Below are 13,554 nucleotides of genomic sequence, written 5' to 3'. Positions count from 1 at the left end.
TGTTTTTTCATAATGTCCTTTCCAAGGTGTTCTACATTAAGATCCGCCATTGCTTCCTGGAAAATATTCTATTTATGAAACCTTTTGTCTATGTATCAGTTCAAGATTTTTATTACTCCTCTACGCTCTCACTTGTATTAATAAGAGTATTTGCACAAAAACACTCTTATGTCAACTCCTCTTACGTGAAATCACACTTCTTTATTTGTAACATTGCATTAATTTCTACAACAATCAATTGTTGAGTTGCAATTAACAACAGCTATAGCAGATATTCCTTCTGGTAAAGCACAGATCTCACAGTAGCTGTGGTGCCCCTATTATTAACTTTTCTTTCCCCGTTAATGTGCATTTTACATAACTACATGAGGTCCTAGCAAAGGTGACTCCAGAACAAAAGATGATTACTGCTTCCTTGGCGTACTCTAATCTGAGAAAAAAATGTTCTTCTGTGTAGACTACTGGAAACAATATTAAGGCACATATTGTAGAAAGTGAGTACCAGAAGTAGTAAATGGAGTTTAATTTTTTTATTTGACTTTTTGCCATAAGTCAGGCATCCTTTTTTTTCTGCCACCTGTGGTTTAATAAAGTATTGCCACTGTCAGTGATGGAGTCCCCATCATCACTGTTGCATTCTTCCTAAATGCTAGCAGTACTGGGATTGCCATATTCCTCATCCAAAATTCCATCTCTCCGATAATCAACAGCATCCTCACTTCCTCCATATCAGTATCAACAATACCTGTTTGTTTTTATTGAAAAACTTTCTTCTGGGTCTCCAAGATTCTAAGTGATTAGCTCAAAACTAAGAATGGCAACTACATACGGTACAAGTTAGAGTTAACACATTTTTGCAAAGAGATAGTGATTAAAGCTATTGTACTAACTTTTTGTTCCCATTCATGAGTTTTCAATTTCAGAGGCAAGATGGGATTCTTTATACCAGATCTTATAAGAGAAGATATTCCTACACTGCATTCCTCTCCTTATCATGTTCAGTGAAGCCTGACTTGGATCTTTACTGATACTAATTATTCAGACTTTAGTGATGATTTAATGGCAGTTACAGGTTTATGGATATCCCCTGGACTGCAACCAACTACTGTGTGTTTTCCTTTTACTTTCTTTCCCTCCCCCCGCTTTAAATTTTACAAAGCTTTTACATTCATAAAAATTAATAGACCACACTTGCTTTGATTATTAAACATTTACAACAAATATAATGCATTAAATTTGAAAGAGATGGACATCAAGTGAATACATTTCAGGGCATCCTGCTTTGGCAAGACAGTGTGCAGAGTAAGCTTTTCCTTTTGATTAGCCACAGAAGCCCTGCTGCCACTCCAAACTAAAAAGACCAGATCAGCTTTGTATAGTCACTCTTTAATAAGGTTTAGACAGGGCAGAGTGAATATCATGCAGTGTTAGACTGGGGAACTTCATTTTAAACCAACTAATCCACTATACCATCTCAAATATCCATGCACAAATCAAAAAAAACACTAACAACATTTCTTTAGTGCTATTGGAATATGGCACAATGAAAAAGTGATTTATGATTAGTGAGAAAATATTTTTAGAATTTATTTTTGCTTCATAAAAGGCTTAATAGAAAAGAGAAAGGTAATAATCAAACTCAACCATCATACTTACCCACTGTGTCCAGTATTCTTGATTGCACTGAGAAGACTCTGCAGGGACTCAACAATCTCTCGCTGTCTTCCTGAAGCTATAAGATGTTTATTGTGATTTAAGACATACACCACTGTGTTGTGAACAATCCAGGCCTCATTTAACTCTTCTCCCATTTCTGCAGCCCGCAGAAAGTTTTCCATAGCATATTGGGATAAGTGGTCTATCCAGATACTATAAAATTAATATTAAGTAGCTATTATTCCAAAACTACAAAACCAAAACGAATATATTCTAAGAACTAGAATTTACAAGCACTCTTGCTTGACCCAGCAACCATTTTTTAAACACAGTATTTTGTATGGAATTTTCTAATTGTTTGTTTGTTTTTAAAATATGAAATAGATGGGGGGAAGAGAGAAGAAGGAAAATCAACATAAGGAACATCAGTCTCCAGAACGCTAAAACACTACTGTCATCCAAAATAATGCAAATAGTATGTTCCATAATCCAAATCTAATGTCTTATCCCCAGGGCACCTTATAAAGTGTCCATGAGTCCATGTCTCAGTCCCAGAGCTCATTACAAACTTCAGGTTAAAACTATAATTGAATATAGATTTTTAGTGTCCATTTAATTTTGCAGCACATTCCTAGCTTGCCTATCTGGATAGTTAGGTTAAAGTGCACAGGAGGGCACCCCAATGCTGCACATGTATCAAGAATTCATAGATTTTTATGACCAGAAGGGACCATTATGATAATCTGTCTTGACCTCCTCCATAACACAAATCATAGAATCAATCCAGTAATTTCTGCATCAAGTCCATAACTATTGTACTTTCTATACAGCAGGCTCATAATTACTGTTCCGTCTAGGTTGAGCACATGCATGGAAGCACATCCTTCTGACAGGTGTCGTACATAGCTAAGTGCTTGCTGCCTAGGAAAGCATTCTCCCACTACTTCTAGTGTCACTGGTCTGGGGACAGTGGGGTGAAAAAGCTTAACTGCTCAGCATATGTCTGGAACCGTCAAGGACATTTTGGTGCCACATCTCACATCTTTAAATTGCTTTTTTTTCCCCTCGTGCCACATAGTTGATTGAAAATGAGAAGTAAAGGAATTGATGTAAAACTAGCTTGGAACCCTAGAACTCCACAGAGGGGAATAGTCCAAAATCACTTGATAACACGAAGAAGACTGTCGAGAATTCTGCAGCAGCACAGTTAGCAAGCAGTTTGGAATCTGCAACAGCATACTTCTAAAAATAATTCTTTGCATAGTAGACTAAAAATTACAGTATAAACACAAGTATCCTCAAAATAACAAAAGGAGAGGGATAGATGAGTTCAAGGTCAATACAACTGATGTAAAGAAGATGTTTCTAACACATATTGCCTATGACACAGGAAAGGAACTAAGGCTGGTTTGGGACACAGTCCCTCTCACGAAACACTCGAATCCCTGATGGGCTCTACATGTAGCCAAATGCTCACTACTTTCTAGTTGCAATCTTGTGGCACCAAGGCGCATACACTCCTAAAAGTAGAACAGCAACTTTTTATACTGGAGGAAGCATTATCTAATCATAGAGACTTTAAGCTTCAAATCATGATGAAATTGAATGTGAGTAGAAGTATTAGCATCCCTTAGTTGATGTGTCTTTAATTATTTCTTTTTAGATCCTTCTTTAATGAAAGCTTTTCCTGAGAGCATATTGAATAAAGACGGCCAGAGGATGCCCTAATTATTTTAATAAGGACCCACCACATACTTTAGCTTCTTCAGGGTCTATGCTAATTTATCTGAACTGAGAGTGTCCCTCCACTACATGAAATATTGCTGAGCCACTCTGACCTTCCTGCTGCAAACCTGATACATGGTGCCAGGAACTTCCAAGCAGTATTTTCAGTGGCAGGGGTTCACAATGTCATGTCCCATGCATCAAATGTATTTTTTATTTAACAAATGCATGTCTCCATGCCTTCTAAAATATCCCCAGGTGTTTGGAATTCTTTGCTTCATTTTTAATTAAGATAACATTTTCCCCAAAAAAGAAAAGGAGTACTTGTGGCAAATTTATTAGTCTAAGGTGCCACAAGTACTCCTTTTCTTTTTGCGAATACAGACTAACACGGCTGCTACTCTGAAACCTGTCATTTTCCCCCAAGTGCTTCAGGGTAATACAATAATAAAACAAATCTTTTAACTATAAAATCAGTTTTGAGGATGCACACTCCACTTATTAATCTCAAGGCAGCATAACTCAAAATACAGCTAACATTTTTATACAGCCTTACATGGCCACATGGAATCTGATTGCTTCATTCATCTGACCAAAACATTTCATTGTTGTTAACTGTATTACTGCAATGCCTACAGCCCCCAAATGAAATCAGGGTTTTACTATGCTAGTATAGACAGACAGTGTAAGACACAGTCCCTTCTGCAATAATATAATTACACAAAACAGACAAATGGTGGGATGGTACACAGAGAGATGCATTAACTTGCCCAAGGTCACACAGCGGTTAGTGGCAGATCTTGGAAGAGAATCAGGTCTCCTGTGTCCCCTATTATTGGCCTCTTTCCAAATCTGCACAGTAGTCAAAATATTTTTAAATATTCACCAGTATCAAAAATAAAAGCAGATTTTCTGCTGTCCTCTACTCCTTGTGCATTGCTCAGACAGTGTAAAGGGAGTAGAGACTGGCCATAGGCCCTCATCAAGCATTCATCCAACAGAGCTCCTAAGTCTCTCTCCCAAAAACTATAGGAGAAGGGGGTATGAATGGGCATGAAGTGACCAAAGAGAGGTGGAGAGTTAGTATGGCTGAAGCATTCCTCAACTGGTGAATTATTCCCTGCGGACGATAGTCAGCTGGCACATTGGATCATCCCCTGGGCTGCTCTAACCTGTGATTGGAGCAGGGAAGAGAATTAGAGATAAAAGCAGGGAGATAAAGGCAGAGATAAAAGCAGGATGGCAACAGTAAACCTGTCTCAAAATCCCTTTTCCTCCCTCCATTGCTTTTTAGAAAGGGCTAACGTACTGTACTCAACTTGTTCGTACCACTAAGTTGAAACAAGTACTGGTATTCTCAGGGTCATGATGTACCTCCGCATCCTTTCAGCTGACTACCGCATCTTCTCCTTTCATGTTCAACAGCAGCCAGCACAAAGGATCTTGCGGCACATTGGTACATCAAAGACAGTGATTTCAGATACTCAACAGGAAACCATAATTTCGGCAGCAAATTATCAGTCTAAAGCAGAGGTGGACAAACTATGGCCCCTGGGCCACATCTGGCCTAAGGAACCATCCTGCCCGGCCCTTGAGCTCCCAGCCAGGGAGGCTAACCCCCCGGCCCCTCCCCTGATATTCCCCCTCCCCCGCAGCCTCAGCGCGCCGTGCCACCAGTGCAGGAGGGGCTGCACTGTGGGGGCAGGGGACAGCAGGAAGGGAGGCTCACCTGCAACCTCAGGGGAGCAGGCGGGTGGTGCGGATGGCAGAAGTGTGGTGAACGCGGGTGGAGGACTCAGGAGGAGCACCAGGCAGCCGTGCAGATGGCCGGAGAGAAGCGGAGCTTTAAAGGGGAAACCGCAACTTCTCTCTGGCTGCGTGGCTGCCCTTGCTCCTCCCGAGTCCTCTGCCCATGTTCGCAGGGCTGTATTCTGAAAGGGGCTTTAGAGGGGGATTTGGATAGTGGTTGGGGGTTTAGATAGAGGTTGGGGCAGTCAGGGAGCGTGGGAGGTTGGATAGGGGGTGGGGTCCCGGTGGAGTGGTTAGGGGCAGGGGGTCCCAGGTGCGGGTGGTCGGGGACAAGGAGTTGGGGGGGTGGGATGGGTTGGGGTTCTTGGGGGGACAGTCAGGGGGTGGGAAGTGGGAGGTGGAGGATAGGGTTAGGGGAGGCATAGCCTTCCCTATCTGGCCCTCCATACAGTTTTGGAACCCCGATGTGGCCCTCAGGGCCAAAAAGTTTGCCCACCCCGGTATAAAGGGTCAATGTGTCCCTCCAATTTTATTATTTAAAAGAGAACAGAAACAGAAGAGAGGGAAGGAAATGAAGGGAAGAAGAGAATTTACTCAGGGATATATATATACTTGCTAGGAAATGGTTACTCTTCACTCTCAGTTTTTCAGAGTATAAATATATAAAATTTGTAGTGGAAATTACTGTCCCTCAGCCTAAAACTTTCAGCATTATATATTAATATATTATAATGAATGATGATGATAATCTTAACTTCTACAGAGCTTTCCATCTGAGGATCTCAAGGAACTTCAAACATACCTAAGAAAGGTTGTCTTGTTTTTTACCTCATCACCCATTCCTTCATTATGGCGTCATGATAGTAATGCCATGGTCAAAGTTCCATTTTAAAAAAGATGATAAATGTTTCCCCACACAACCCCCTCTAAAAATATGAAAAAATAATCTGCTTTACAGACAATTTCTCTTGTGTAATTTATGCCCAGAGGTGAACTTTTCTTTTAAAGTTTGATGTTAAGCAGACATCTATTTCTGAGGCAAGAATAAAAAAAAAAAGATATTTTTTTCACTTTGATTTTGATCCTTTTTAATGTCTAATCATAATTCAGTACCATCCTATTTTAAGAAATTCCATGTCTTTTTTTCATTAATTCTCAGTGAGTATGAGCATACACTTTTTTGTTTTTGTTTTTCCCCAAGTTTGAATGCCAACTTACAAGTTATTAGAGGTGGCCTTCAGGAACATTATAATCTCCTTGAAAGGACTTCAGTTCCAAAGGTAAAATTTACTACATAGATCCCTTTCTCCCTTGATTTTAAACAGAAACAAATAACTTAATAGCATTTATGGAGGTGGGAGAAAAAAAGAAACCTGAATTAATTTCTCTTCATTTCACTCCCTTTGGATGGAGGGAATAGAGAGGAAGTTTTTCCAACTTAAGTCATTTATTATGTATTTACATAGATGCTCAGATATTATTACAGTGACGGGCATTGTACAGAAAAAGACAGAATGGAATACATTGGTTTTGGAATTTGAACAGAAAATTTTCTGAGTTTTGGCAATTATGTTTTTTTTAAACTATGAAATCCTATTTTTTTTAAATGGACAGCACAGTTAACCTTAGCTTTAAAGAGTTTTTGTGTGGCTATAAGCTTCTTAGGTCTGACAGTTAAAATGTTCATTGCAAGAGTGTATGCCAGTAGCTATTCCATAATGGAGCCAACTCAGAAACTGCCACTTAAAACCTTTTCCTTTAGCTTCTCTCTCTTTTCCCACTAGAATCCATGCCTTTGAAAATGAACCATTTGATAACAATGGATTTTATTTTAAGAAGTAACAACTTTTGAAAATATCTTCATGGTGTGATCATCAAACAGAATTTGCCAAAGGCCCCAGGGTTTGGTACAGATTAAAGAAAAACACCTGTATGTTATCCAATCTGGATCATGTTCAGGAAGTTTGGAAATATATCCTGTGGGATGCTGGCTTGTATCTTCAGGCGGAACAGCATGGTCATTCAGCTGAACACCCTCCAATCTTAACAAATGAATAGTCACCTAGAAATTTATATAGAAAACATATATATGAAACTGCAATTTCATCAAACCATATCACATTGAAAATAGAGACTGGCTTCTGCTCAAGTCACAGTCTCAATTCTACAAGAAAATATTAGCTGCACAATTTTGTCAAATACTGTCTAGGCATATAGCAATTTATCACAAAATATATTAAATATAGTCCTTCAAATTCCTTATAACCTGACAATGAATTTAACATAATTCCTGTAAAAAAAAACAACCACCACACTTTTTCTCAGTGAAATTTTAAAACTCCAGGGCTCTATGGGCAGTTGTCAAACATTTGCAATAAATTCACTGAGAAATACATTATCTGTACTGACACGGAAAACATTAGTATACTTACTTTAAATGGAAACTTCTTAGACATTAGCTTCATGAAACTCTAATTTTTTTTAGTTGCTCTGCAAACACATTAGTTATTGTTTACAATCTCTAATATTTGGCACATCATTCCTTAAGATGAATGTATACCAGCACTATAGATAAAGCCAAGGAGGACACAAAAAATGAATATTACAGCTGTAGCATTTACCAACCTCTGCATTAATGAATCTTATTTCTGCTAATGTTCTGAGTAAATCTCTTTCAAGAGAGAATGATTTAATGGGTAAGGATGATTCCATTTGTAGGCTTCCACCTCGATTATCATCCATCACAATTGTACTAGCTTTCTTCTTTTGAGCTAAGAAAAAGGAAGCTTTACTTATTATTGTTGTTATGTAAATCAGAAAGACTTTTTACTTTACTCCTAAATAAGAAAAATGCCGAGTTACATTAAAATCTATAAAAGGGATAGAATGAATCAGATTTAAAATTGCTGCCTCCAAAATCCTTATTCATTACAGTTTACTGCAACTGAAAATACCTCTCTGCAGGCAGTGCAGGGAGACAAGTATGTAAATCAGTTAGATGGATGGTAGTGTTAGGGTATGTCTACACTACAGAATAAGGTCGAATTTATAGAAGTCGGTTTTTTAGAAATCGGTTTTATAAATTCGAGTGTGTGTGTCCCCACAGTAAATGCTCTAAGTGCATTAAGTGCATTAACTCGGCGGAGCGCTTCCACAGTACCGAGGCAAGCGTCGACTTCCGGAGCGTTGCACTGTGGGTAGCTATCCCACAGTTCCCGCAGTCTCCGCTGCCCATTGGAATTCTGGGTTGAGATCCCAATGCCTGATGGGGCTAAAACATTGTCGCGGGTGGTTCTGGGTACATATCGTCAGCCTCCCGTTCCCTCCCTCCCCCCGTGAAAGCAAGGGCAGACAATCATTTCGCGCCTTTTTTCCTGAGTTACCTGTGCAGACGCCATACCATGGCAAGCATGGAGCCCGCTCAGGTAACCGTCACCCTATGTCTCCTGGGTGCTGGCAGACGCGGTACGGCATTGCTACACAGTAGCAGCAACCCCTTGCCTTGTGGCAGCAGACGGTACAGTACGACTGGTAGCCGTCATCGTCATGTCTGAGGTGCTCCTGGTCGCCTCTGTGAGGTCGATCAGGAGCGCCTGGGCAGACATGGGCACAGGGACTAAATTTGGAGTGACTTGACCAGGTCATTCTCTTTAGTCCTGCAGTCAGTCCTATTGAACCGTCTTATGGTGAGCGGGCAGGCGATACGGACTGCTAGCAGTCGTGCTGTACCATCTTCTGCCGAGCAGTCATGAGATGTGGATGGCATGCAGTCCGTCTGCTGCCAGCCAAAGATGTAAAAGATAGATGGAGTGGGTCAAAACAAGAAATAGACCAGATTTGTTTTGTACTCATTTGCTTCCCCCCCCTCCCCTGTCTAGGGGACTCATTCTTCTAGATCACACTGCAGTCAAGGTGCAGCGAGGTAAATCTAGCCATGTATCAATCAGAGGCCAGGCTAACCTTCTTGCTCCAATAAGGACAATAACTTAGGTGCACCATTTCTTATTGGAACCCTCTGTGAAGTCCTGCCTGAAATACTCCTTGATGTAAAGCCACCCCCTTTGTTGATTTTAGCTCCCTGAAGCCAACCCTGTAAGCGCCCCTCCCAGCGTCAGAGCAATGGCAAACAATCGGGCATCTGAGAGTGCTGTCCAGAGCAGTCACAATGGAGCGCTCTGATGGGGCTAAAACATTGTCGCGGGTGGTTCTGGGTACGTGTCGTCAGGCCCCCGTTCCCTCCCTCCCTCCGTGAAAGCAAGGGCAGACAATCATTTCGCGCCTTTTTTCCTGAGTTACCTGTGCAGACGCCATACCACAGTAAGCATGGAGCCCGCTCAGGTAACCGTCACCCTATGTCTCCTGGGTGCTGGCAGACGCGGTACGGCTTTGCTGCACAGTAGCAGCAACCCCTTGCCTTCTGGCAGCAGACGGTGCAATACGATTGGTAGTCGTCCTCATCGTGTCCGAGGTGCTCCTGGCCGCGTCGGCTGGGAGCGCCTGGGCAGACATGGGCGCAGGGACTAAATTTGGAGTGACTTGACCAGGTCATTCTCTTTAGTCCTGCAGTCAGTCCTATTGAACCGTCTTATGGTGAGCAGGCAGGCGATACGGACTGCTAGCAGTCGTACTGTACCATCTTCTGCCAGGCAGGCAAGAGATGAGGATTGCTAGCAGTCGTATTGCACCATCTTCTGCCAGGCAGGCAAGAGATGGGGATGGCTAGCAGGCGTACTGTACCATCTTCTGCCAAGCAGCCATGAGATGTGGATGGCATGCAGTCCTTCTGCACCGTCTGCTGCCAGCCAAAGATGTAAAAGATAGATGGAGTGGGTCAAAACAAGAAATAGACCAGATTTGTTTTGTACTCATTTGCCTCCTCCCCTGTCTAGGGGACTCATTCCTCTAGGTCACACTGCAGTCACTCACAGAGAAGGTGCAGCGAGGTAAATCTAGCCATGTATCAATCAGAGGCCAGGCTAACCTCCTTGTTCCAATAACAACGATAACTTAGGTGCACCATTTCTTATTGGAACCCTCCGTGCAGTCCTGCCTGAAATACTCCTTGATGTACAGGCACCCCCTTTGTTGATTTTAGCTCCCTGAAGCCAACCCTGTAAGCCGTGTCGTCAGTCGCCCCTCCCTCCGTCAGAGCAACGGCAGACAATCGTTCCGCGCCTTTTTTCTGTGCGGACGCCATACCACGGCAAGCATGGAGCCCGCTCAGCTCACTTTGGCAATTAGGAGCACATTAACCACCACACGCATTATTCAGCAGTATATGCAGCACCAGAACATGGCAACGCGATACCGGGCGAGGAGGCGACGTCAGCGCGGTCCCGTGAGTGATCAGGACATGGACACAGATTTCTCTGAAAGCATGGGCCCTGACAATGCATGCATCATGGTGCTAATGGGGCAGGTTCATGCTGTGGAACGCCGATTCTGGGCTCGGGAAACAAGCACAGACTGGTGGGACCGCATAGTGTTGCAGGTCTGGGACGATTCCCAGTGGCTGCGAAACTTTCGCATGCGTAAGGGCACTTTCATGGAACTTTGTGACTTGCTTTCCCCTGTCCTGAAGCGCATGAATACCAAGATGAGAGCAGCCCTCACAGTTGAGAAGCGAGTGGCGATAGCCCTGTGGAAGCTTGCAACGCCAGACAGCTACCGGTCAGTTGGGAATCAATTTGGAGTGGGCAAATCTACTGTGGGGGCTGCTGTGATGCAAGTAGCCCACGCAATCAAAGATCTGCTGATATCAAGGGTAGTGACCCTGGGAAATGTGCAGGTCATAGTGGATGGCTTTGCTGCAATGGGATTCCCTAACTGTGGTGGGGCCATAGACGGAACCCATATCCCTATCTTGGCACCGGAGCACCAAGCCGCCGAGTACATAAACCGCAAGGGGTACTTTTCAATAGTGCTGCAAGCTCTGGTGGATCACAAGGGACGTTTCACCAACATCAACGTGGGATGGCCGGGAAAGGTGCATGATGCTCGCATCTTCAGGAACTCTGGTCTGTTTCAAAAGCTGCAGGAAGGGACTTTATTCCCAGACCAGAAAATAACTGTTGGGGATGTTGAAATGCCTATATGTATCCTTGGGGACCCAGCCTACCCCTTAATGCCATGGCTCATGAAGCCGTACACAGGCAGCCTGGACAGTGGTCAGGAGCTGTTCAACTACAGGCTGAGCAAGTGCAGAATGGTGGTAGAATGTGCATTTGGACGTTTAAAGGCGCGCTGGCGCAGTTTATTGACTCGCTTAGACCTCAGCGAAACCAATATTCCCACTGTTATTACTGCTTGCTGTGTGCTCCACAATATCTGTGAGAGTAAGGGGGAGACGTTTATGGCGGGGTGGGAGGTTGAGGCAAATCGCCTGGCTGCTGGTTACGCGCAGCCAGACACCAGGGCGGTTAGAAGAGCACAGGAGGGCGCGGTACGCATCAGAGAAGCTTTGAAAAACAGTTTCATGACTGGCCAGGCTACGGTGTAAAAGTTCTGTTTGTTTCTCCTTGATGAACCCCCCCGCCCCTTGGTTCACTCTACTTCCCTGTAAGCTAACCACCCTCCCCTCCTCCCTTTAATCATTGCTTGCAGAGCCAATAAAGTCATTGCTGCTTCACAGTCATGCATTCGTTATTCATTCATCACACAAATAGGGGGATGACTACCAAGGTATCCCAGGAGGGGTGGTGGAGGAGGGAAGGAAAATGCCACACAGCACTTTAAGCACAGCACTTTAAAAGTTTACAACTTTAAAATTTATTGAATGACAGCCTTCTTTTTTTTGGGCAATCCTCTGTGGGGGAGTGGCTGGTTGGCCGGAGGCCTCCCCACCGTGTTCTTGGGCGTCTGGGTGAGGAGGCTATGGAACTTGGGGAGGAGGGCGGTTGGTTACAGAGGGGCTGCAGTGGCAGTCTGTGCTCCAGCTGCCTTTGCTGCAGCTCAACCATACACTGGAGCATACTGGTTTGGTCCTGCAGCAGCCTCAGCATTGAATCCTGCCTCCTCTCATCACGCTGCCGCCACCTTTGAGCTTCAGCCCTGTCTTCAGCCCTCCACTTACTCTCTTCAGCCCGCCACTTACTCTCTTCAGCCCTCCACCTCTCCTCCCGGTCATTTTGTGCTTTCCTGCACTCTGACATTATTTGCCTCCACGCATTCGTCTGTGCTCTGTCAGTGTGGGAGGACAGCATGAGCTCGGAGAACATTTCATCGCGAGTGCGTTTTTTTTTCTTTCTAAGCTTCACTAGCCTCTGGGAAGGAGAAGATCCTGTGATCATTGAAACACATGCAGCTGGTGGAGAAAAAAAAAGGGACAGCGGTATTTAAAAAGACACATTTTATAAAACAGTGGCTACACTCTTTCAGGGTAAACCTTGAAAGTTAACATTACATACATAGCACATGTGCTTTCGTTACAAGGTCGCATTTTGCCTCCTCCCACCGCGTGAACGGATTTTGGTTGAATGCCAGCAAACATACACTGCAATGCTTTGTTCTACAGTGATTCCCCAGTACGTGTTGCTGGCCTGGAGTGGTAAAGTGTCCTACCATGAAGGACGAAATAAGGCTGCCCTCCCCAGAAACCTTTTGCAAAGGCAGAACCGCAAATGCCAGGGCAAAGTAATCTTTTCACATGCTTGCTTTTAAACCATGTATAGTATTTTAAAAGGTACACTCACCAGAGGTCCCTTCTCCGCCTGCTGGGTCCAGGAGGCAGCCTTGGGTGGGTTCGGGGGGTACTGGCTCCAGGTCTAGGGTGAGAAACAGTTCCTGGCTGTTGGGAAAACCGGTTTCTCCGCTTGCTTGCTGTGAGCTATCTACAACCTCCTCCTCATCATCATCTTCTTCGTCCCCAAAACCTGCTTCCGTATTGCCTCCATCTCCATTGAAGGAGTCAAACAACACGGCTGGGGTAGTGGTGGCTGAACCCCCTAAAATGGCATGCAGCTCATCATAGAAGCGGCATGTTTGGGGCTCTGACCCAGAGCGGCCGTTCGCCTCTCTGGTTTTCTGGTAGGCTTGCCTCAGCTCCTTCAGTTTCACGCGGCACTGCTTCGGGTCCCTGTTATGGCCTCTGTCCTTCATGCCCTGGGAGATTTTCAGAAAGGTTTTGGCATTTCGAAAACTGGAACGGAGTTCTGATAGCACGGATTCCTCTCCCCAAACAGCGATCAGATCCCGTACCTCCCGTTCAGTCCATGCTGGAGCTCTTTTGCGATTCTGGGACTCCATCATGGTCACCTCTGCTGATGAGCTCTGCATGGTCACCTGCAGCTTGCCACGCTGGCCAAACAGGAAATGAGATTCAAAAGTTCGCGGTTCTTTTCCTGTCTACCTGGCCAGTGCATCTGAGTTGAGAGCGCTGTCCAGAGCGGTCAGAATGGAGCACTCTGGGATAGCTCCCGGAGGCCA

General features: G+C 44.1%; 1 protein-coding gene across 13 annotated transcripts in view; it reads right to left on the bottom strand.

The window, feature by feature from the left end:
• CFAP46 (cilia and flagella associated protein 46) overlaps positions 1-13,554 on the bottom strand; it is a 146,766-nt gene that overhangs the window by 88,312 nt on the left and 44,900 nt on the right. For all 13 annotated transcript variants that reach the window (XR_007357663.2, XR_012669400.1, XR_012669401.1 and 10 more), the window contains 3 exons: positions 7,756-7,901; positions 7,059-7,192; positions 1,657-1,869 (listed from right to left, as the gene is read on the bottom strand). Coding sequence is in view for 9 of the 13 variants with exons in the window: in XM_048857999.2 (XP_048713956.2) it covers positions 1,657-1,869; positions 7,059-7,192; positions 7,756-7,901 (493 nt within the window). In the remaining 4 variants the exon portion in view is untranslated. The remainder of the gene's footprint in view (positions 1-1,656; positions 1,870-7,058; positions 7,193-7,755; positions 7,902-13,554) is intronic.

This window comes from Caretta caretta, chromosome 7 (genome assembly GCF_965140235.1).
Source record: "Caretta caretta isolate rCarCar2 chromosome 7, rCarCar1.hap1, whole genome shotgun sequence".
Classification (NCBI taxonomy): domain Eukaryota; kingdom Metazoa; phylum Chordata; order Testudines; family Cheloniidae; genus Caretta; species Caretta caretta.
This window is presented reverse-complemented; position numbering and strand designations above follow the sequence as displayed.